General features: G+C 51.1%; 2 protein-coding genes across 7 annotated transcripts; one reads left to right on the top strand and one right to left on the bottom strand.

Annotated features, from left to right (window-relative positions):
- Positions 1 to 5,715: 5,715 nt before the first annotated feature.
- ZNF576 (zinc finger protein 576) lies at positions 5,716 to 10,586 on the bottom strand. 5 transcript variants are annotated; one of them, XM_004060879.4, is made up of 3 exons: positions 10,320 to 10,586; positions 9,711 to 9,810; positions 5,716 to 8,073 (listed from the first exon to the last, which is right to left on the bottom strand). In XM_004060879.4, the coding sequence occupies exons 2-3, from the start codon at positions 9,793 to 9,795 to the stop codon at positions 7,646 to 7,648; spliced, it is 513 nt and encodes a 170-aa protein (XP_004060927.1). In that variant the 5' UTR covers positions 9,796 to 9,810; positions 10,320 to 10,586; the 3' UTR covers positions 5,716 to 7,645. The 5 variants fall into 5 exon arrangements, with proteins under 5 accessions (XP_004060927.1, XP_018871723.1, XP_018871724.1 ...); XM_019016178.4 differs by having other exon boundaries at positions 9,711 to 9,807; positions 10,162 to 10,549; XM_019016179.3 differs by having other exon boundaries at positions 9,711 to 9,807; positions 10,320 to 10,549.
- A 40-nt stretch (positions 10,587 to 10,626) lies between these two features.
- On the top strand, positions 10,627 to 21,094 carry IRGQ (immunity related GTPase Q). Of its 2 annotated transcripts, none has more exons than XM_031004152.3 (3): positions 10,627 to 10,903; positions 11,565 to 12,096; positions 13,547 to 21,094. In XM_031004152.3, exons 2-3 carry the CDS (start codon positions 11,567 to 11,569, stop codon positions 14,886 to 14,888), a joined length of 1,872 nt encoding a protein of 623 aa, XP_030860012.1. In that variant the 5' UTR covers positions 10,627 to 10,903; positions 11,565 to 11,566; the 3' UTR covers positions 14,889 to 21,094. The 2 variants fall into 2 exon arrangements, with proteins under 2 accessions (XP_030860012.1, XP_030860010.1); XM_031004150.3 differs by having other exon boundaries at positions 10,628 to 10,923.
- The last annotated feature ends 1,383 nt before the right edge of the window (positions 21,095 to 22,477 follow it).

The raw sequence follows: 22,477 nt of genomic DNA, 5'->3' as shown, positions 1-22,477 counted from the left end.
GCCACATCGCCTAGGAACTTCCACAAAGAGGACTTTAATTATAATCACAGCTACGCTTTCTCAGCGCTTCCTGGGTATCTGGTGCCAGTCCAAGGGCTTTATATATATTGACTCATAGAAATGGTGCATCTAGGAACTTACAAAAATAGAACCTTAATGATAATTGCAGCTGCCATTTTCCCAGCACTTACAGAGTGCTGTACTTAATTTGCATGAGATTATCAGCTTCTTAGAATAACCCTGTGAGATAGGGATTGTGATCCATTAATTCATTTAACAAATATTTTTGAGTACCTGCTGTGTGCTAAGCATTGGGAACACAGCCGTGAATAAAATAAAATCGTTGTCCTCATGGAGCTTACATGGGAGTGGGTAGAGGCTGCTGGTGAAGACAGACATAAACAAGTAAGATACAGCATATGCCGGGTGCTGATAAATGCTGTGAGAACAATAAAGCACTGAAAGGAGGCCCGGCATGGTGGCTCACTCCTGAAATCCCAGCACTGAGGTGGGTGGATCGCTTGAGCCCAGGAGTTTGAGACCAGCCTGGGCAGCATGCCAAAACCCCATCTCTACAAAATACAAAAAATTAGCTGGGCTAACGATGGTACACGGCTATAGTCCTAGTACTAGGGAGGCTTAGGTGGGAGGATTGCTGGAGCCTAAGAAGTGTCGCTGCACTCCAGCCTGGGCAACAGTGAGACCCTGTCTCAAAAACACACACACACACACACACAAACTGAAGGAAGGCCAGGTGCAGTGGCTCACACCCATAATTCCAGCACTTTGGGAGGCCGAGGTGGGAAGATTTCTTGAGCCCAGAAGTTGAAGGCCAGCCTGGGCAACACAGTGAGACCCCATCTACAAAAAATTAAATTAGCTGGGCTTGGTGGTGCAAGCCTATGGTCCCAGCTATTCAGGATCACTTGAGGCTTGGAGGTTGAGGCTGGAGTGGCCTGTAATTGTGCCACTGTGCTCACTGCACTCTAGCCTGGATGATGGCAGGAATTTGTTGCAAGAAAAAAATTTAAAAAAGGACTGAAGGGAGAACTGTTCTGGAAGGAGGTTGCAATTTTAAAGAGTATAGTCCACCCTGAGAAGGTGACAGATCTGAAGCTGGGGGGAGCCATGTACATCAACGGGGAAGAGCACTCCAGGCCGGAGGAGGCAGGAGCCTGCCTGGTGTGCCAAGGAGGCCAGAGCTGTAGGGATGAGGTCAAAGGGTAGCAAAGGACCAGCTCTTTACAGCCTTGCCAGAACTTGGGCTCTGAGATGGGAAGTACTAATTCGTAATTCACAGAAGCTTGGCGCCGAAGCTACTTTGAAAATAGAAGCCTAATTATAATAATAGCTATCATTTACTGAGACTTTACTGGGCAACCAGCCCTGTTCTAAGGCGCTTTACATGTGTTAACTCGTAGAAGGTTGGAGACTAAGAACCTTCAAGAATAGAACCTGAATTACTGTAATGGCCATCATTAAGTCAGTGCTCACGGTGGACCAGGCCCTGGGCTCAGTGCTTTATGTGGACAGTCACATCAGATCCTTAAAAGTTAGGGACTGTTACTTGTTTACTCATTCACCCAACAATGATTTATTGAGCACCTGTGAGATGGCAGGCACTGCTCTGGGAGTTGGAAATATAGCAGTGAACACAATGAACAAAAACCCCCTCCCTTTGTGGAGGTTATAATGGGGAAGACAGTAATCAAGTATTTAAGTAAAATATACAAATTGTGGCTGGGCACGGTGGCTCATGCTTGTAATCCCAGCACTTTGGGAGGCCGAGGCGGGCGGATCAAGAGATCAGGAGATTGAGACCACGGTGAAACCCCGTCTCTGCTAAAAATATAAAAAATTAGCTGGGCATGGTGGCGGGCACCTGTAGTCCCAGCTACTCGGAGAGGCTGAGGCAAGAGAATGGCGTGAACCCGGGAGGCAGAGCTTGCAGTGAGCTGGGATCGCGCCACTGCACTCCAGCCTGGGCGACAGAGCGAGACTCTGTCTCAAAAAAAAAAAAAAAATACAAATTTTATGGAATGTTAGTCATAAGTGCTATGGAGAAAAAGGAACAGGGTGGGGAAGCTTGTGTGTGTGAAGGTTGCAGTTTTAAGTAGGGTGGTCAAGGAAGGCTTCACTGAGATGACATCAGAGCAGAGACCTAGAGAAGGGGCAGGAGTGAGCCTTGTGGCTGTCTGTGGGGACAGTAAATGCAATGGCCCGAGGTGGGAGCCCACTTGGGGTGCTTGGGAAGAGAACACAGGGCCACGAGGCTGGAACTGAGGAAGACAGGTAGGAGGTGAGGTCAGAAAGTAGCGGAGAACCAGGCCGTAGGAGCCATATACTGACTTTGGCATTGTCTCCAAGGCTGGGTCCTCATAGTAATCTGAGTGCTCATAATAATCCTTAGAGGCTACTTTTATGACCATTTTATAACTGCTACAACAGGCCAGGCATGGTTGCTCATGCCTGTAATCTCAGCAGCTTGGGAGGCCAAGGCAGGTGGATTGCCTGAGGTCGGGAGTTTGAGACCAGCCTGGCCAACATGGTGAAACCCCATCTCTACTAAAAATACAAAAACTTAGCTGAGTGTGGTGGCGCGTGCCTGTTGTCCCAGCTACTTGGGAGGCTGAGGCAGGAGAATCGCTCGTACCTGGGAGGCAGAGGTTGCAGTGAGCCCAGATTGCACCACTGCACTCCAGCCTGGGCAATAGAGCAAGACTCCGTCTCAAAAAAAAAAAAAATCTGCTACAACAGAGGCACAGGGAGGTTGAGTTACCTGCCAGAGGTCACAAAGCCAGTAAGCAGCAGAACCCTGGTTTGTACCCAGACAACTGGATGCAGGTGCATCCACTCTTAACCACTAAGCCACACACCAGAAATGGCAGTCTAGTGCCCACAGCCACCATCTGACTTAGAGGAGTGTATCTGGTCTCCACAGAGCTATTGAGTTTTTTTAAGTTACGTTGGTTACCAATGTTGAAAAATGGGTAATTTCACATTTGAAAAAATTGAAGTTTCTGGACTGTCTTGAAAATTGTGAGATCTATATTGCTGAACCCCCAATTCCCATGGGGATAGTGGTTTGTTGGTGCTGAGAAGGAGTCACTTTCTGTAGGGGAGGCATTCACTCTTATGTGCCCAGTCACCACTGCCTCACATCTGGACACCCCAACCCTGCCCACTTGGCCCTGAAGAGCATCTGCTTTTTTCTTAAATGGGTTTTTTTTGTTGTTTTTTTTTTGTGATGGAGTCTCACTCTGTCGCCCAGGCTGGAGTGTAGTGGGCATGATCTCAGCTCACTGCAGCCTCCGCATTCTGGGTTCAAGCAATTCTCATGCCTCAGCCTTCTGAGTAGCTGGGACCACAGGCGCGGTACTACCACCCCCGGTTAATTTTTGTATTTTTAGTAGAGATGCAGTTTCACCATGTTGGCCAGGCTGGTCTCGAACTCCTGACCTCAAATGATCTGCCCGCCTTGGCCTCCCAAAGTGCTGGGATTACAGGCGTGAGCCACCGTGCCTGGCCAGCATTTACATTTTTCACACCTATTGCAGGATTTCAGACCAAAGCATTTTTCAAAACCCATGTTTCTCATCCCAGAATCTCCAAACCTGACATTGATACACTCTGAACTGAGACTTTCCTAGCCACTATAGCTTAGCATCATGGAACCTCAGAATCATCAGCAGAAATTCCAGGCTCATTAAAACAACAGAGTCTTAGTCCGTTTGTGCGGCTGTAACAAAATACCTGAGACTGCATAATTCATAAAGAACAAAGGTTAATTCCTCATAGTTCTGGTGAGTGGGAAGTCCCAGGTCAGGGAACCAGCAGATTTGGTGTCTAATTAAGGATTGCTCTCTGCTTCCAAGTTGGTGCCTTCTTGCTGCATCCTTACATAGTGGAAGGTGGCAGAAAGGGATGAATGCTGTGTCCTCAGATGGTAGGAGAGATGGAAGGGGAGAAGGCCTAGCTACTTCCCTTGGGTCCTTTTCTAAGGGCACCTATCTTGTTCATGAGGGCAGAGCCCCTGTGACTTAACCATCTCCTAAAGGCCCCATGTCTGAATGCTATCACATGGCGTCTTAGGTTCCCAACATATGAATATTAGGGGGACACATACATTCAACCATAGCACATGGATAAGTGTGCTCATAGGTTTTGTTTCCTGGAGCAGCACCCCATCCTGTCTTCTGCCATAAGACAGGACTTCTAAAGACAAATATAGAGAATTTCCATCCATTGGCAAATATTCCTAAGGATCACAAGAGGCACTATAAATCAGGAGTTGGGTCATTCAGCCAGCACCCATTCAGGATATGGAGTCAGGCCAGGCATTCCCCAAAGAGGATTCAATACAGGGAATAGTTACACAGGTGTTAGAAGGCTGAAAGTCAGCCAGGCACGGTGGCTCACGCCTGTAATCCTAGCACTTTGGGAGATCGAGGTGGGCAGATTGTTTGAGCCCAGGAGTTCAAGACCAGCCTGAACAACATGGTGAAACTCCATCTCTACAAAAAATTAGCTGTTCATAGTAGTGCACACCCGTAGTGCCAGCTACAGGGAGGGAGGTGGAGGTGGGAGGATCATCTGAGCCTGAGGAGATCAAGGCTGCAGTGAGCCAAGATCTTGCCACTGCACTCTATCCTGGGCTACACAGCGAGACCCTGTCTCAAGGGGGAAAAAAAAAAAAATGAAGGCCAGGTGCAGTGGCTCACACCTATAATCCCAGCACTTTGGGAGGCCCAGGCGGGCAGATCACTGAAGGCCAGGAGTTTTGAGATCAGCCTGAGCAACATAATGAAACCCCGTATCTACTAAAAACACAAAAAATTAGCCAGTTATAGTGGTGCACACCTGTAATCCCAGCTACTCGGGAGGCTGGGGCTGGAAAATTGCCTGAACCCAGGAGGCGGAGGCTTCAGTGAGCTGAGATCACACCACTGCACTCCAGCCTGGGAGACAAAGTGAGACTCAAAAAAGAAAAAAGAATTTAAGAGTGCAGAGTTTATTAACATGATGGCAATGGTGGTGCAGGTTGGGCCGCAGGAGTCATGTTGACCCATTTTAAGTTTGAGATCTCCATTTGTTTATTCAAGTGGTTATATCTTATGTCTGGGGTTTGGGCTGCAGATAAAGATGTGGAAGTCATCAGTGATGCTATTTAGAGAATCTGTGATGTCTGGAGAGAACAGGAAGCCCAGGGTGTACTTGGGCAGGCTGCTATCTTGGGAGAGCATGTGGGATTAGATACTTAGGTTTGGTTTAGGGGAGCCACTGTGGGGGTAGTGTGACAATATCTGGGTTGGAAACTTCGGAGCGTTCACCAGGAGCCAGAGGAAATATTTGGCTCTTCATGAAGTTGTTATCTTGAAAAAAACTGATGGTCTACTAACTCCAACCAGTCTCCCCATAAGTCACCCCAGCAAAGAGATCCAGGGTAGCCCTGCCCCAAAACACACACACACACATACCCTACCTACCTACCTACCTACCTGGTAAAGATGGTGGTTCCCAGGATGGAAATTTCTGCTTCCAGACTCAGAGTAGGTTGAATGTCTTATTAGACCAGGGGTTGGCAAACTTCTCCTGTAAAGGGCTAGATGGTAACTATTTTAAGTTCTGTAGGCCTTAAAATCTCTGTTGCAACTATGCAGATCTGCTGTTCTAGGCAAAAGCAGCCATCAACCATACATAAGTGAATGAGTATAAAACTGTTCAAATAAAATTTTATTTGCAAAACCAGGCAGCAGGCTAGAGTTGGCCATAGTTTGCAGACCCCTGTCTTAGGCTGTAAATTCTGTTGCATGTGACAGAGACCCAAAATAATGGTGGCTTAAATAAGATAGAAGTTTCTTTCTTAGATAGCAATATGGAAGTGGGCTGGTATGATGGCTGTGCTCCCTGAAATTGATGAGAGACCCAGGCTCCTATCTTGTTGCTCTGCCATCCCACGTGTCGCTCTTGTCCTTATGGTCTGAGATGGCTGGATACCGTTTCCGTATTACAGTTAGGAAGGTGGAAAAAAGGTATGTCCCTTTCTTTTCTTTTTTTTTAAACAGAGTCTCACTCTGTCACCCAGGCTGAAGTGCAATGGCACGATCTTGGCTCACTGCAACCTGTCTCCCAGGTTCAAGCAATTCTCCTGCCTCAGCCTCCCAAGTAGCTGGGATTACAGGTGTATGCCACCACACCCGGCTAATTTTTGTATTTTTGGTAGAGACAGGGTTTCACCATGTTGGCCAGGCTGGTCTCAAACTCCTGACCTCAGGTGATCCACCGGCCTCAGCCTCACAAAGTGCTGGGATTACAGGCGTGAGCCACTGTGCCCAGCCGTCCCTTTCTTAAGCTTGACTATTCTACCCAGGAATTTAGCCAGAAATCAGTCACAAGGCCACATCTAGCTGCAAAGGAATCTGGGAAATGCAGTCTTTTCAGCTACTGTGTGCCTAGCTAAAAACAGAGACAGTGATCAGTCTACCACATCCACATCACCTGTGGGCTTTAAAAACATCCCTCAACATAAAGAGTCTATAAGTATTATATGCAAGGCATCGACCATTGTCTGCAGGTGCAGGGCAGGTAACTAAGGGGGTAAAACTGGCCTGGTGGGACTCATCTCCAGTTGAGGGTGACACCCAGTGCTCCCTCCAGCCTGTTGTAGCTTCTGTCCTGCCCCTGCTGACAATGTCAGCCTAGGTTGGGCCTTTCAAGAGAGCTGAAAATAGGATCTTAATGGGAAATCTCCCAGTGTTGGCCAAATAAAACCCGAAACAGAAGGTATCTCTGTTTGATTCCAAACCAGTTTCCCCACAAAGCGAGGCCAACTCTGGCCTGAGTTCCCCCACCTGCCCACACCCTTATGTTCTCTGGAAATTCCCACTCAAAAGCCAGAGCTCCCTGTTTAGACATTTTAATATGGATGTTTTCTGTTTTTAGATACTATTCCTGTTAGCTTATTCATACCATTTCACCTACACATATGAAAAAAATATTTCATGACTAGAATGATATACAAAATTATTTAAACGAGACATAAATTATCGGGGGACTAGTGCCATCTAGTGCCATGGCCCCTCTAAGTGAGGATGGCAAGGGGTGGGAAAGAGACACAAGGACTCCAATTGCCACCCCCACTCAATTGGGGTCCAGCTCCCAACTTTGCTGCCCCATCCCCAAAAGCCCAAGTTGCTCTACATCTGGAACTCATCTGGTGGCATTACAGGCCAGCAACACCTCACCTTCCCTGCCCCCATTCAGGCAAAGGTCCAGGGCAATTTGCTCCCATAGCCCATGGCATCCATCTGGGAAGAATGAAGGGTGATGGCACAATCTGCAGCTAGGTATTTAACTGGGAATAAGGGAGACACAAACCATTTCTCTCCCGCACTCCCTTCCCATTTTTTTTTTAAACAAAAGATCTCATTATTGTCTGATTTCACTGTCTCACGAAGGCCCTGTGTCCTCCAAAGACTGAAGCTCTAAATAAGAATCTTCTGGGTCCTCTTTATTAAGAGCCCTCTGCCTTCCCAGGGGAGGGAAGCAAATCCTTAAGGGCCCCCAGAGTTCCTGCACCCCATATCATGGGTGAGTCCTACCAGCCACAGAGCCACCCGTCACCGTGGAGAGGCTTAAGCTGCACTCAGAGCTCCCCCCGGGCATGCCGAATGTAGTGTTGATGCAGCCCTGCTTCCTGAGCAAAGTCCTGACCGCACTCTGTGCAGGCGAAGGTGCCAGGAGGGGCACGGACCTCATGCATCTGGCGGTGCCGCCTCAGAGAAACAGCCTGCCCAAAGGTCTTGCCACAGTCAGGACAAGGGAAGGTGGGCTGGGCAGTAGTGGTTGCAACCGGCGGGGTGGGCTTGGCGGCTGGACCGTGGCTGCGCTGGTGGGTGATTAGGGCTTTGGAGGAGGGGAAGGAGCGGGCGCAGGTGAAGCAGATGAAGAGGACTCCCTGCAGCTTCTGGGCCACGAAGTCCGCTGGGTGCTCCCGCTTCATGTGACGCTCCTGGAACTTGGAATCTGCGAAGGTGATGAGGCAGCGGGTGCACTTCGGGGCCCCCAGGTGGCCTGAGGGATGTGGGGGAGAGGTCAGGGGAGGCCAGCAGGAGTCTCCAAGACCTCTTCCTGAACCCCAGAATCACACCAACAATTAACATTGAATGTGTTATGTGCTAGGTTCTATGCTAATGCTGGACAACCAAACAGGAGAACTGTTCTTGGACCTATTTTATGGATGAGCAAACTGAGATTCAAAGAGGTTAGGCAAGTTGCCCATAGTCATGAGGCTAGGAAAGGAAATGGTGGAGCCAGGGTTGGAACCCAGAGAGTCAGCCTGCCCAACAGAGGGGTATGGTGATTACAGCACAGCGTTTGGAGCCAGACTGCTTGGGATTGAATCTCACCTCCACCACTTCCTAGGCAATTACACCAGTTTCCTTATCTGGAAAATGGGCTAATAACAGTATCTATTCCATAGGACCGTTGGAAGGAATAAATGAATTGCTGTACAGTCATTTGCAATTATGACTAATGATACAGAGAAATCCAGCCCGACATCCAGGATCTGGCCTGGTACTCACAGCTAGACCTTGGTGTTCTGTTGAACATAAATTTTCACAGAATATCAAGGACAGACAAGGCCACGCTGTGACTAAAATGAATCAAGACAAGACTACATCATCATAATGTCTGAGCACAGACAAAATATGAATGCTGTCCAAGCAGAAAAATGACCAAACATCCTCCTATCCTGGCTAATGTGAATGTCTGCTGCTGCTTTATCAGTCAGAGCTTGAGCCTCGCCTCCTTCCTTCCTCCTTCTGGGTAAGACTTATTACGATAGCCAATCATAGAATTGCCCCTGCTTCCTGGTAGCATCCAATCCAGAGCAAAACAATTTTGCTCGAACCTTCCCCAAAATCACCACCCACAAGCCCAAATCCTATGTCGTTTTTACCATTCTTAGTGAGACACCCCACAGTTCCCCCATGGTGTGTGTGCTTCATTGCAGTGAGAAACCCAATGTGTTCAACTGCAGGTGTGTTCCTGGTAGTCTCTGGCTCAAGGGCATTGAGACTACAGCTCTTGTTACAAATACCTCTCTCTGCCTCAGTTCCCAGTTTAAAGGGCGTATTATTAGAAGGACTCAATGAGATAATGAATGTGAAAATCGTTCATAATATGAGAATAAATACACCTAGCTCATAATAAAACACTGAGCAGGAGGTGTTGCTATTACATGTCAAACTGGCTACCATCATTAACCCCTAGCTTTCCCCTTTGCTGCAGTTAATCCCATACCCACCCTGTGAGGTGGGAAGTACCACCCTCTTTTGACAGTCAAGGAAACCAAGGCCCAAGTTACACTGAAAGTCTAGGGCAGAGCTGGGACCAGAATCTTGGGGTTTCTCTCCCAATAGAACCATTCCCAGCCACATCTCCAACCCAAGCCTCTCCTGGAAGCCACCCTATCCCTCTGAATGCATAAGCATTGCAATCCTGCTTATGTGGCCAGAGGAGGGTGAGTACTCTGGCCACATAAGCTGGTATGAGGAGATGCACTTCCTGCTAGAGCAGCTCAGCGACCATTACAGCCCCTTCTCAACAGGCAAAACTCTGTGGCGCCTTGGACACCGAAGTGCCACAGAGATCTTCTTAGCATCAGCTCCTGCACCTCCTCTAGCCCGCCAGCCATGTGTACTCACAGATGTTGCCTCCTGGGCTCTGGGGACTTCTCTCCTTGGGTGAATCCTGCTGCTTCATGTTCTCTTCAGGGTTCGGGTCCTCCATGGTGCTGGGACCCTTCTAGTCAGGAGAGGAGCGTGCATAAGTGAAGCTGTTCATCTGTTACCAGTCTTAGAGGGCACCCTAAGTCTATGACCTTTGACATCGCCAGAGGCTCTCCTTGCCTGCCTTTGACCCCTACGACATACTATCTCCTTGAACTCTAATTGATGGAGTTCTTGCTAAAAAGAAGCTTCAAACCTCCCAAAGGACTGGACTTCCTGGGTTTGGGACTCCCCTAGAGTCTTCTCACTGGTGTGACCTATGACTTGCTGCATCAAACTAAGTCCCTGAACTCAGCGTGGAAGCCTTGATCTTTGACACCACCGTCATCCCAATCTCAAGTGTCTTGGGGCAGGTAGTGATACCCACCCTTTATCCCAGTTCTTCCCGGGAAACATCCTCTGACATCCTGTGATTTTTGTTCCGCCCAGAGCCCCCGCCTCCCACGCGCGCTTGCAGCTGCTATCCCGCTACCCTCAAGCGCTGCCTACAGGTTCCTGCTCCCAGGCCTCAGTTTTCCTCCTTACAGCAGAGGGCTGCCTTTCGCTGCGCCTGTCAGTCGGTGGCTACAGCGCCGCCCCAGAGAGAAGTGGGATAGGGACCACTCAGTCTCAGGGCCCCCGTGGTTTCCGCGCCCTTTTGCCAGATGAGCCTCTCGGAGCCGAGATCCCGGATTTGCCATCCGGCAGTAGTATAGTCGCACCAGCCCGGTCCTCAAAATAACGGGAGGGGTCCTTCTCTGCCCTATGGCGCGTTTGATGACGTTCAGCCTCCCGCGGCGTAGCTACCTAAGCCTTTTGCGCATGCGTGGGTAGGCTCTGGTGGCGCGCAGGCGCGTTGACTCATTCATTGTTCTAGGCCCTGAGGCCGCGGAAGAGGGGCGTGCACACTTCGGCCGTTCTGCGCAGACGCTGCGAAGGGCTGGGTCTCTGCGGTCGGCCTTCCAAGACACACCCCCTTGGCAGAGGGAGTGACGTCAGGTTAAAGCTACCGGGACGGGTCCCGGCATCTCTAAATCACGGCTCCCTGGCCTCTTCGGCCTCCGTCCGCCGCGGCCCAGGGGCCGGGCTTCTCAGCTGCTGACCTACTGCCACCGACTGCGCTCTCTCCCGTGGGTCGGCTTTTTGCTCGGTTGGTGATTTGGAAGGGGGAAGGGGAAAGATAAAAATAACAATGTGTCCGAGGGAGGAGGGACTGGAAGCCAGATTTCTGAGGTTTCATTTTTATATATTTTTCAGAGAGGGTCTTGCTCTGTCGCCTGGGCTGGAGTGCGGTGGTGTGATCATGGCCCACTGCACCCTCCAAGTCCTGGGCTCAAGCGATCCTCCCGCCGCAGCCTTCCGAGTAGCTGGGGCTACGGGCGCACGCCACCATGCCCGGCTAAATTTTATTTTTTATCGAGACGGAGACTCTACCAGAGAGTCCCCCCACATGTTGGCCAGGCTGGTCTCGAATTCCTGACCTCAAGCGATCCTCCGGCCTCGGCCTCCCAAAGCACTGGGATTACAGGCATGAGCCACCGCGCCTGATTTCAGAGTTTTTGAAGCAGAAAGGGAAACGTTTCCATCTAGAGGGAGGGCGGACAGACAGGACGCCTGGGATTCTGGGGGAATAGGGTCTGGGCTCTGGATTTTTTAGGTTCTGGAGAGTGACACTCAAGAACCGAAGGGGACAGGGTGAAGGACTGAGGCCTGGGTTCCGAGTGGGGCGGCTAGGAAAGGAAAAGGCTAGGTGCTCCCTGACCCAGGTCTTCTCTACCCGTTGCTTTCCAGCCATGCCTCCGCCGCAGGGTGACGTGACCGCCTTGTTCCTGGGGCCTCCGGGCTTGGGGAAGTCCGCGCTGATCGCCGCGCTGTGCGACAAGGATGTGGAGACGCTCGAGGCCCCCGAGGGACGGCCGGACTCCGGGGTCCCCAGCCTAAGAGCTGCGGGCCCAGGCCTTTTTCTGGGCGAGCTGAGCTGCCCACCCGCAGCGCCGGGGCCCTGGGCGGCGGAAGCCAACGTGCTGGTACTGGTGCTGCCCGGACCCGAGGGGAACGGGGAACCGTTGGCTCCAGCCCTGGGAGAGGCAGCGCTGGCCGCCCTGGCCCGAGGGACCCCGCTACTGGCTGTGCGGAACCTCCGTCCTGGGGATTCACAGACTGCCTCCCAGGCCCGTGATCAGACAGCAGCTCTGCTGAACAGCGCGGGGTTAGGAGCCGCGGATCTGTTTGTGCTACCGGCGAACTGCGGCAGCAGCGACGGCTGCGAGGAGCTAGAGCGCCTCCGGGCGGCGCTGCAGAGCCAGGCAGAAGCGCTGCGGAGGTGAGTGCCGGCTTTCTGGCTGGGTCCGTTAGTCGAGACCCTAGGCACCTAGGTGCGTCCATGGAGGTCCATGAGATCCCTCCCCCTGTGAGTCTGGGGCAAGGCTTAGCTCTATTATTATTATTATTTTTTTTTTTTTTCCTGAGAGACAGGGTCTCGCTATGTTGGCTAGGTTGAATTTGAACTCCTGGCCTTAAGCAATACTCCTGCCTCAGCCTCCCAAAGTGCTAGGATTACAGGCGTGAACCACCACACCCGGCCTTTTTTTTTGAGACAGGGTCTCACTCTGTCGCCCAGGCTGGAGTGCAGTGCCGCGATCCTAGCTCACTGAGGGCCTCCACCTCCTGGGCTCAAATGATCCTCCTGCCTCAGCCTCCAGAGTAGCTAATACTACAGGCTGCAAAACAGCATCTCACTGTTTCCCCAGGCTGGTCTTGAACTCTTGGCCTCAAGCCATGCCCCCACCCAGGCTTCCCAAAGCCCTAGAATTAAAAGGGAAAGGCTTAACACTTTATCTGCTGGGGCCCTGAGGCTCCTTTTTCCAGGCCCTGCCCCGACCAAGGTGATCCACCCTCCTTGGCCTCCCAAAGTGCTGGGATTACAGTCGTGAGACTCTCTGCCCAGCCCCCTGGAAGATTTTACCTGAAAACTCTAATCTTTGAGCCCTCCCGACCATCAGTTTTGTTTTCAATCGACCTAAAGCCACACCCTCAATGAGCTTTATTATGTCGGGGCATCCTCATCTACCTCCTTTCTCCATCTCCCTCTCGTTTCTGTGCCCACTTGCTGGCTACCTCCTGAATTTGCTCTACCACCTGCCAGCCTCCTCATTTTACAGACTTTAAAACGAGGCTCAGAGAGGGACAGTCCGTTGTCCCAGTACACTGTCATCTTTTTTCCTTAGCCTCACCTGCCCGGGAGTCACCTTAGCCACTCCCCCGTGGTAAGAACTAGTAGATGAGATTTCTCCCCTCACTGACCCTCCTTAGGCCCAGCCCCTGAAAAGAGTGCCCTTGGGGACCTTGTCTGTCTCAAATAGTGCTAGACTTGTGTTTAGGCCACAATACAGTTGCGATTCTTTGTTCTAGGCCCCACCCTCTGTGAGCTTTGTCCCACCCAGCACAGCCGACCCTTGGAAAAACCCCGCCCCCAAATACTGTATTCCATGGAAGTTTTAGCCCAATCCCCATTTTAGGCTAGGGTGGGAAACCTGACCTTATGTCCACCCGTCCAATAATCAAGACTCCATTATTGCTTGAAGCCCCACCCATATCATCACTGCCCCTCTCCATCTGGTTTCTATTTGCTGTGCCATCAGTCTGGCCCTTCCCTTTCCTACCCCTGCCCCATTCTGGGATCATTAGGAAAGCTCTGCCCTTGTCATCATAGCCCAGTCCATGTCACCCAGCCCCTCTTCTACCTTTGACCCTGTCCCTTCTTGTCCCCACAGGCTCCTGCCACCGGCGCAGGATGGCTTCGAGGTGTTGGGTGCAGCAGAGCTAGAGGCTGTGCGTGAGGCCTTTGAGACCGGCGGCCTGGAGGCTGCGCTGTCGTGGGTGCGCTCAGGCCTGGAGCGCCTGGGCAGCGCACGGCTAGACCTGGCGGTGGCCGGCAAGGCTGACGTGGGCCTTGTGGTGGACATGCTGTTTGGATTGGATCCTGGCGACCCAGGTGCTGCGCCTGCTTCGGTCCCCACGGCACCCACTCCCTTCCCAGCCCCAGAGCGCCCGAATGTGGTGCTCTGGACCGTGCCTCTGGGCCACACGGGCATTGCCACCACCGCGGCCGCCTCCTCTCACCCAACGCACTACGACGCCCTCATCCTCGTCACCCCTGGGGCCCCCACTGAGAAGGACTGGGCCCAGGTCCAGGCCTTGGTGCTACCAGATGCGCCTCTTGTCTGCGTGCGCACAGACGGCGAGGGCGAGGATCCGGAGTGTCTGGGAGAAGGCAAGATGGAGAAACCCAAGGGCGAGAGCTTAAAGAACGCAGGTGGAGGGGGATTGGAGAATGCACTCAGTAAGGGAAGGGAGAAATGTAGCGCTGGATCGCAGAAAGCAGGCAGCGGGGAAGGTCCTGGGAAAGCTGGCAGCGAGGGTTTGCAGCAGGTTGTCGGCATGAAGAAATCAGGTGGTGGCGACTCAGAGCGGGCCGCTGCGTTAAGCCCGGAGGACGAGACGTGGGAGGTGCTGGAGGAGGCGCCGCCGCCAGTGTTCCCCCTACGGCCTGGCGGACTCCCAGGGCTATGCGAATGGCTGCGGCGAGCGCTCCCCCCAGCCCAGGCAGGGGCACTGCTGCTGGCGTTGCCACCAGCATCTCCTAGCGCTGCCCGAACCAAGGCTGCGGCGTTGCGAGCCGGGGCGTGGAGGCCAGCTCTGCTGGCTAGTCTGGCGGCGGCGGCGGCACCACTCCCAGGGCTGGGCTGGGCATGCGACGTGGCACTTCTGCGGGGTCAGCTGGCGGAGTGGCGACGGGGCCTGGGGCTGGAACCGGCGGCACTGGCTCGACGTGAGCGCGCCCTGGGCCTGGCTTCTGGAGAGCTGGCAGCGCGCGCTTATTTCCCAGGCCCGGTGACGCGCGCCGAGGTGGAAGCAAGACTGGGCGCCTGGGCAGGCGAGGGCACTGCTGGGGGCGCAGCACTGGGCGCTCTCTCCTTCCTGTGGCCTGCGGGTGGTGCAGCGGCGACAGGTGGCCTGGGCTACCGAGCGGCTCACGGCGTCCTGCTGCAGGCTCTCGATGAGATGCGGGCTGATGCTGAGGCTGTGCTGGCACCCCCTGAGCCTGCCCAGTGAGGAGTGGGAGGGGGCTTGGGAGTCCAGACGCTGACAGGGGATGCCTGGGCTTAATCCTGGGTGCTTGAAGGGGATGTGGACTCTTGACTTCTAGCTGGGATGTGTGACTTCTTATCACCTGGATTCAGAGAGTCTGGGGGACAGGAATCCTGATTTCTTTTTTTTTTTTTTCTTTTTTTTTTTTTGTGAGACGAAGTCTCTTGTTGCCCAGGCTGGAGTGCAATGGCGCGACCTCGGCTCACTGCAACCTCCGCCTCCCGGGTTCAAGCGATTCTCCTGCCTCAGCGTCCGGAGTAGCTGGGATTACAGGTGCCTGCCACCACACCTGGCTAATTTTTGTATTTTTAGTAGAGACGGGGTTTCACCATGTTGGCCAGGCTGGCCTCGAACTCCTGACCTCAGGCGATCCACCCGCTCCGGCCTCCCAAAGTGCTAGGATTACAGGCGTGAGCCACCACGCCTGGCCAGGAATCCTGATACCTTTGGGAACCATGGTGCAATGACATCCAGACCCTTCTGTCCTGAAGGGAGTTGGTGGCCCAGACTCTAGCAGGGACTATGTCTTTGTCTCCTAGGGAGTAGAAACTGGAGTTACTGGATGTTTAGTCCTCCAGGGAGGGGGGTAGAAGTCCTGTTTCCTAATTGGTGGGGAGGTGTCCATGACTGGGACCTGAACTCCAGTATAGGGGAGGGAGACCTGAGCGCCCCAGGGAGCTGGAACTCTTGGGCTTCAGAGCCTCAGAGGGAAACAGGGTCTACATTTCTCTGGGAGAAAAAGCCTGCACACAGGTCCCCAAGGAGCAGTGGGCTTTGAATCTTGATGGGGTGGCGGAGGCCCCTGGGGTCTGAGACTTCCGCGGTTCTAAGATGGCTGTGGACCTTGGTTCCTAAATATTGGGTAAGGGGAGGTCTGCATCTGGAGGAGGGATCGGGGGCTTGTGGGAGAAAGCTGGAGACTTCTTGATCTCTCCTGGGGAGTGGATGGGTTTCTATAATTGCCCTCCAAAAGTATGTAGGGAGGGTGGTCCCACAAAAATGAGGTGAGGTGGGTAAGAGGTCTGGGCATGGTGGGCTCTGGAAGTAGCCAGGGACCAGGAATGCGGTCTTCTGGGTGTGGAAGGGCAGTAAAGCATACCTCAGAGACAGCTCCTCCAAACCTTGTATTGGGATCCCGGCAACTGCCTCTGTGAGTGTGACTGGGAAGGGATATGACTGCCTTCATCTTCTAGGTGCTGAGCAATTCAGGTGATCTCTGGGGAGTCTGTTTCTCTGTCTCTTTTCTTTAGGAGTTTCTATCTTTTTTTTGGCCTTTTTCTCCTGGTATTTAACCATAACCCTTTATGGCCTTGGTGTTTTGTGCACCTTCCTTTTTGGAAGAGCAGCTGTATTGCTGCACTGGTCCAAACACTTTTGTATGGACACCTTGGGTATCCCCAAGAGGCTCTGCTTTCTGATGTACATAGAGGGTGCTGCATTGAGCCAGGGGCCCACCAAATGGGTGGTCAGGCACTTGAGACCATGGGAATATGCCAGGAGTGAATGAAGCAAAGGCAGAAACCACAGTGCCTGGAATGTTCTAGGCTGCTAGCCACATGTGGGGGGAAAGTTGCAGGTTACAGAATTCTTCAGTGTCAAAAACAGAAAAGGAGGATCTGAGAATCCAAGCGATAGAATCCCTTTTGTCGTAGACAGAAAGAGCAAAGTCCAGAGAGGGCAGGCTTGAGGCCCAACAGCACACAGTAAGGCCCTGTGGGTCTGGCCCTTGCCTATTCTCATTCACTGCCCCTTCCCACTCCTGTCCAGCCTGATAGACTTTCCTTCTTTTTTTTTTTTTTTTTTTTTGAGATGGAGTCTCACCTTGTCACCCAGTCTGGAGTACAGGGATGTGATGACTGTAGCTGAGATGACAGGCATGTGCCACCACACCTGGCTAATTTTTGTAGTTTAGTAGAGAAGGGATTTCACCCTGTTGGTCAGGCTGGTCTCGAACTCCTGACCTCAGGTGATCCACCCGACTCAGACTCCCAAAGTGCTGGGATTACAGGTGTGAGCCATCATGGCCGCCTGACTCTTTCTGATGCCTGAGTGGCTACCTTGAGTCCTGCCTGGGGACCCTTGCACCTGCTGTTCTCTTTCCTTCAAGGCTCTACTCACAACTTCCTGTTCTACTCTCAAACCTTCCTGTGACGGGCTCAGTCAGATCTCAGCTCACGTATCCCCTCAGAGAGGACTTCCCCTCCCTGACCACCCTATCTGAAGTAACTCACATCCCCCCATTATTCATTTCGGCCAGTTGAGTTTCCTTGTAGCAATTATTACTGTCAAAAATGATCTTATTTATTTACCTGTTTATTGGCTTTTGACCCGTTGCCTATCCTGTTCTCTGTTGTTTCCCCAGCATCTAGAACAATAGGTGCCTGACACAATAGGTGCTTCGTAAATATTTATTATTATTATTATTTTAGAGACAGGGTCTTGCTCTGTTGCCCCGGCTGGAATACAGTGGGATGATCATGGCTCACTGCCATCTCCAACTCCTGGGCTCAAATGATCCTCCCACCTCCGCCTACAGAGTAGCTGGGACTATAGGTACACAGCGCCAAATTTTCTGTAGAGACGGGGGTCTTGCTTTGTAGCCCACACTAGTGTTGAACTCCTGGCCTCAAGTGATCCTCCTGCCTTGATGGGATTACAGGTGTGAGCCACCACACCCAGCCTAAATGTTTATTTCATTGGTCAGTGTCAGAACTAGGACTGGAATTTAGATTGTTGATCTCTTGCCACAAGATAGGAAAATGGAGCAAGATGGGGAGAAAAAAGCATTTAATGGGAGAGAACACCCTTGTCTGAGGTCAGGGACCTGGGAAGCAAGCACGACTTTGCCACTGTCACTGTGTGTTACTTGGACAGTGCCTTATTTTCCCATCTGTGAAATAAAAGAGGTGGATAAGAACCTTAGTTTTGAGATCCTGTCTCCCTTAAAAGCTGACGACAAAGGTAACTGATCCAAGGGCAGACAAGGGATGGTACCATCATCTCCAACTTGGACTCCCACTGATGACACAATTTGTCCCTTCAAAGTTGAGATAGCTACCATGGGGAAGAGCACTTAGTTCTATACTGAATGGCTCCAGGCATTTTCATGAAAGCTCTTTCAGCTTTGGGGAAGAATATTCATCCATATCTTTACCCCATCATATTAGTGTCTAAGCCCTGCAATCAGGCATGTCAGCCACGTGATGGAATGGGAGGGCTGCAGGGCAGCACTGTCTAGTAGAAACAAAATGCAAGCCACATACGTCATTTTAAGTTTTCTTTTTTTGAGATGGAGTTTCACTCTGTCACCCAGGCTGGAGTGCAGTGGCACGATCTTGCCTCACTGCAACCTCTGCCTCCCAGGTTCATGTGATTCTCCTGCCTCAGCCTCCTGAGTAGCTGGGATTACAGGCATATGCCACCATGCCTGGCTAATTTTTTTATTTTTAGTAGAGATGGGGTTTCACCATGTTGGTCAGGCTGGTCTGGAACTACTGACCTCAGGCCACACGCCCAGCCTCCCAAAGTGCTGGGATTACAGGCATGAGCCACCGCGCCCAGCTAATTTTTTTATTTTTATTTTATTTATTTATTTATTTTTTGGGAGACGGAGTCTCGCTCTGTCACCCAGGTTGGAGTGCAGTTGTGTGATCTTGGCTCACTGCAACCTCAGCCTCCCAAGTAGCTGGGATTACAGGCATGCACCATCATGCCCAGCTAATTTTTGTATTTTTAGTAGAGATGGGGTTTCATTGTGTTGGCTAGGCTGGTCTTGAACTCCTGACCTCAGGTGATCCACCGGCCTCAGCCTCCCAAAGTGCTGGGATTATAGGCGTGAGCCACTGCACCCGTCCTAATTTTTGTATTTTTAGTAGAGATGGGGTTTCACCATGTTGGCTAAGCTGGTCTGGAACTCATGGCCTCAAGTTATCTGCCCACCTCAGCCTCCCAAAGTGCTGAGATTACAGCCAAGTTTTCTAGTAGCCACATTAGACAAGTAAAAGGAAACAGGTTAAATTCGTTTTAACATGTTTTACTTAACCCAATGTATCCAAAATAGCATTTCAACATGTCATCGGTTTTTTAGTTTTTTTTTTTTTTTTGAGATAGTGCTTCGCTTTGTTGCCCAGGCTGGAGTGCAGTGGCACAATCTCGGCTCACTGCAACCTCCACCTTCCAGGTTCAAGTGATTCTCCTGCCTCAGCCTCCCGAGTAGCTGGGATTACAGGCACCCGCCACCATGCCCACTAATTTTTGTATTTTTGGTTAGAGATGGGGTTTCGCCATGTTGGCCAGGCTAGTCTCAAACTCCTGACCTCAGGTGGTCCACCCACCTCGGCCTCCCAAAGTGCTAGGATTACAGGCGTGAGGCACCGTGCCTGGCATCATCGGTATTATTTAAATGAATTATGTTACATTCTTTTATGCTGTCTTCAAAATCTGTTGTATATTTTACACTTACACCAAATCTCAATTACCATGGTACGTTTTTATCTGAAATGCTTGACCTTTATTTTGATTTCATAAAATTCATAGTTGGAGAAGTAGATTCACATATCCAAGTTGTTCCAATTATATAATAGTTTTTCAAAAACTGAGATGGGTGTCCATTTTTTTTTAAGTAAAGATGCAGGTCTGGTTATGTTGACCAAGTTGGTGGGTTGTTTTGTTTTGTTTTGAGACAGAGTCTCACTTTGTCACCCAGGCTGGAGTGCAGTGGCATGACCTCAGCTCACTGCAACCTCTGCCTTCCAGGTTCAACTGATTCTCTTGCATCAGCCTCCTGAGTAGCTGGGACTACAGGTGTGTGCCACCATGCCTGGCTAATTTTGGTATTTTTCTCAGAGACGGGGTTTCACCATGTTGGGCATGCTGGTCTTGAACTGCTGACCTCAGGTGATCTGCCCACCTCGGCCTCCCAAAGTGCTAGGATTACATAGTGAGCCACCAAGCTGGTTTTGAACCCCTGGCCTCAAGTGATCCTCCCACCTCAGCCTTCCAAAGTGCTGGTATTACAGGCATGGGCCACCACACCTGGCCTCAGCTGTTCAATTAAAAGTAAATAAAACTTAAAATTCTATGTTTCATTGGCAGTAGTGCAACATTAATACTGAATAGCCACATGTGATTAGTGGCTACGGTATTGGACAGGGCAGGTACAGAATACTTCCATCAACATAGAAAATTCTATCAGTCTAGCTCTAGGGGCAGATAGTCCTTCAACTGACTTGTGCAAGTCACTCTACAAATGGCATCTACCTCACATGGTTATGGTGAGAATTCAGCATATGTATGTACATGCAGGCACACAATATGCACACAGATACATAACATAGTGCACCCTTTCCTGAAAAGCCTGACACATGGAGCTCAAACATGAGTGCCACCCACCCCTGGGCAGCACTAGGATGGCTCTAGTCTGGGTGCCTTTGTCTCACCCCCATGCCTTTGCTTGGAGTGTGCTCCTCATTTTTCTGCCACTTTGACCCTGTCTCTGATTTGGTCCTGCCTGACATCACTGCTGTATGCTTTGCTCCTCTCAATTTCCTCTGCCCTCATGCCAGCAGGAGTCGTGCCAGAGGCAGGAGTCATGCCAGAGATCATATCTGAGAAAGCAAGACAATTTTGTGTGTGTGTCTGTGCCCATAGAGGAGTGCTGGTTGTGTTGATATAGTTGTAGATTGGTTGTGTTTACACAGTTGTATATATTGACGCCCTTGAGTGTTATGACTTCTTTTGGGGGTGGTCGCCTTTTAAATCATGACTTTCGATGGGATTCCATTTTAGTCTTTGTGAAGACATAAGGTTGTTGGCAGGCATCTGTCCCTGGGAGTATCCAAGCAGAAAAGACTAAGACTCCCTTGTAGACAGATCACTGGCCGCCACTGAAGTGTGTCTGCATGGCACCACAGGGCAGGAAGACCCTTGAAGGCAGGAATTCAAGGAAATGTATGATGAATTTTGGCATTGCCATCAGAAGCAGAACAGGCATGGAAAACTTGGGTGAGTGGGCGAGACAACCTCCTCACCACAGCAGAGTTCCATCCATGCCTGGATAATGATGGAGGGATTTGTGTCCACTGCAGTGGGGAACCATGAAGGACACATCAAGGGTGTGGTTGGCCTGTGGTGCTCTTTGGAGGAATGAATAAAAATGAATACAAATCCTATTGCGTGTCTGTTCTTTTGGAGTTTGAGGGAAAAGAAAGATCCTTGAGATTTTGACTGGGCTGGAAACCTAGACTCCAGCGTCTGGGGATAGGAGGGATGGTGGGGAATCCGCTGGGAAAAACTGGGCTGTGATCAAGAGAATTTATCAGTATCTGAGTTTTGCCACCCTAGAAGGAGTGCGGGCAGACTTACTGTTTAAACATTGGGAGCTTATGATGGTAAAGCGCCTTAGTTCTGGAGCCAGGTATACCCATTAATGACCCCAATTGGGCCAGCCTTTCTGTAGCCATGCCCTTGGATTGTTGCTCTCCTTCTAGGTTTGACTATGTGGTTTGCTTCAGCCACTAGAACAATAGCAAACATGATACAAGCAGAGGCTTGAAAAGTGCTTATGCGGCCGGGTGTGGTGGCTCACACCTATAATCCCAGCACTTTGGGAGGCCAAGGCAGGCAGATCACAAGGTCAGGAGATCGAGACCATCCTGGCTAACACAGTGAAACCCCGTCTCTCTACTAAAAATACAAAAAAATAGCTGGGTGTGGTGGTGCACAGCTGTAGTCCCAGCTACTTGGGAGGCTGAGGCAGGAGAATAGCTTGAACCCGGGAGGCGGAGGTTGTAGTGAGCTGAGACTGCGCCACTGCACTCCAGCCTGGGCAACAGAGCGAGACTTCGTCTCAAAAAAAAAACCAAAGTGCTTATGCACTGGGACTTCCTCTCTTGCTCCCCTTGGGACCCCTACCACCACTGCCACATCCAAACCCCGGGCTGGCTGAGCATGGTGGCATATGGGTATAAACCCATAATCCCGGCACTTAGGGAGGCAAAGGTGGAAGAATTTCATGAGCCCAGGAGATCGAGACTAGCCTGGGCAACATGGCAAGACCCCCATCTCTACAAAAAGGCAACAACAACAAAATTAGCCAGATGTGGTGGTGTGCACCTGTGGTCCCAACTACATGGGGGAGGCTGAGGCAAGTGGATTGTTTGAGCCCAGGAAGTCGAGGCTGAAGTGAGCTATGATGGCTCCACTGCACTCCAGCCTGGGTGACAGAGCAAGACAATGTCTAAAAAAATAAAAAGAAGGAAAGAAAAGGAAAAGATCTGGGCTAACCTGCTGGGTAATAAAGGGAAAAGAGACACATGGCTCCGTCATCCTTGATCCCTGCCACCCATAGCCAACCAACCTCTGAAACAGAGCTCCCTAGCTGATAGGCAGCTGAACCCAGCTGAGACCAGCAAAAGAACTGCCCAGCTGATCCCAGACCAAGTTGCAACCCAGAGAATCATTAACTAAATAGGTGATTGTTCTAAACCACTAAATTTTGGAGTGGTTTGTTAGGTAGCAAAAGCAACTAATACAGACTTGTTCTCTCTGTTTGT

Source organism: Gorilla gorilla, chromosome 20 (genome assembly GCF_029281585.2).
Source record: "Gorilla gorilla gorilla isolate KB3781 chromosome 20, NHGRI_mGorGor1-v2.1_pri, whole genome shotgun sequence".
NCBI classification, from domain to species: Eukaryota; Metazoa; Chordata; class Mammalia; order Primates; family Hominidae; genus Gorilla; species Gorilla gorilla.
The sequence above is the reverse complement of the archived record's forward strand: the minus strand, read 5'-3'. Positions and strand labels throughout refer to the sequence as shown.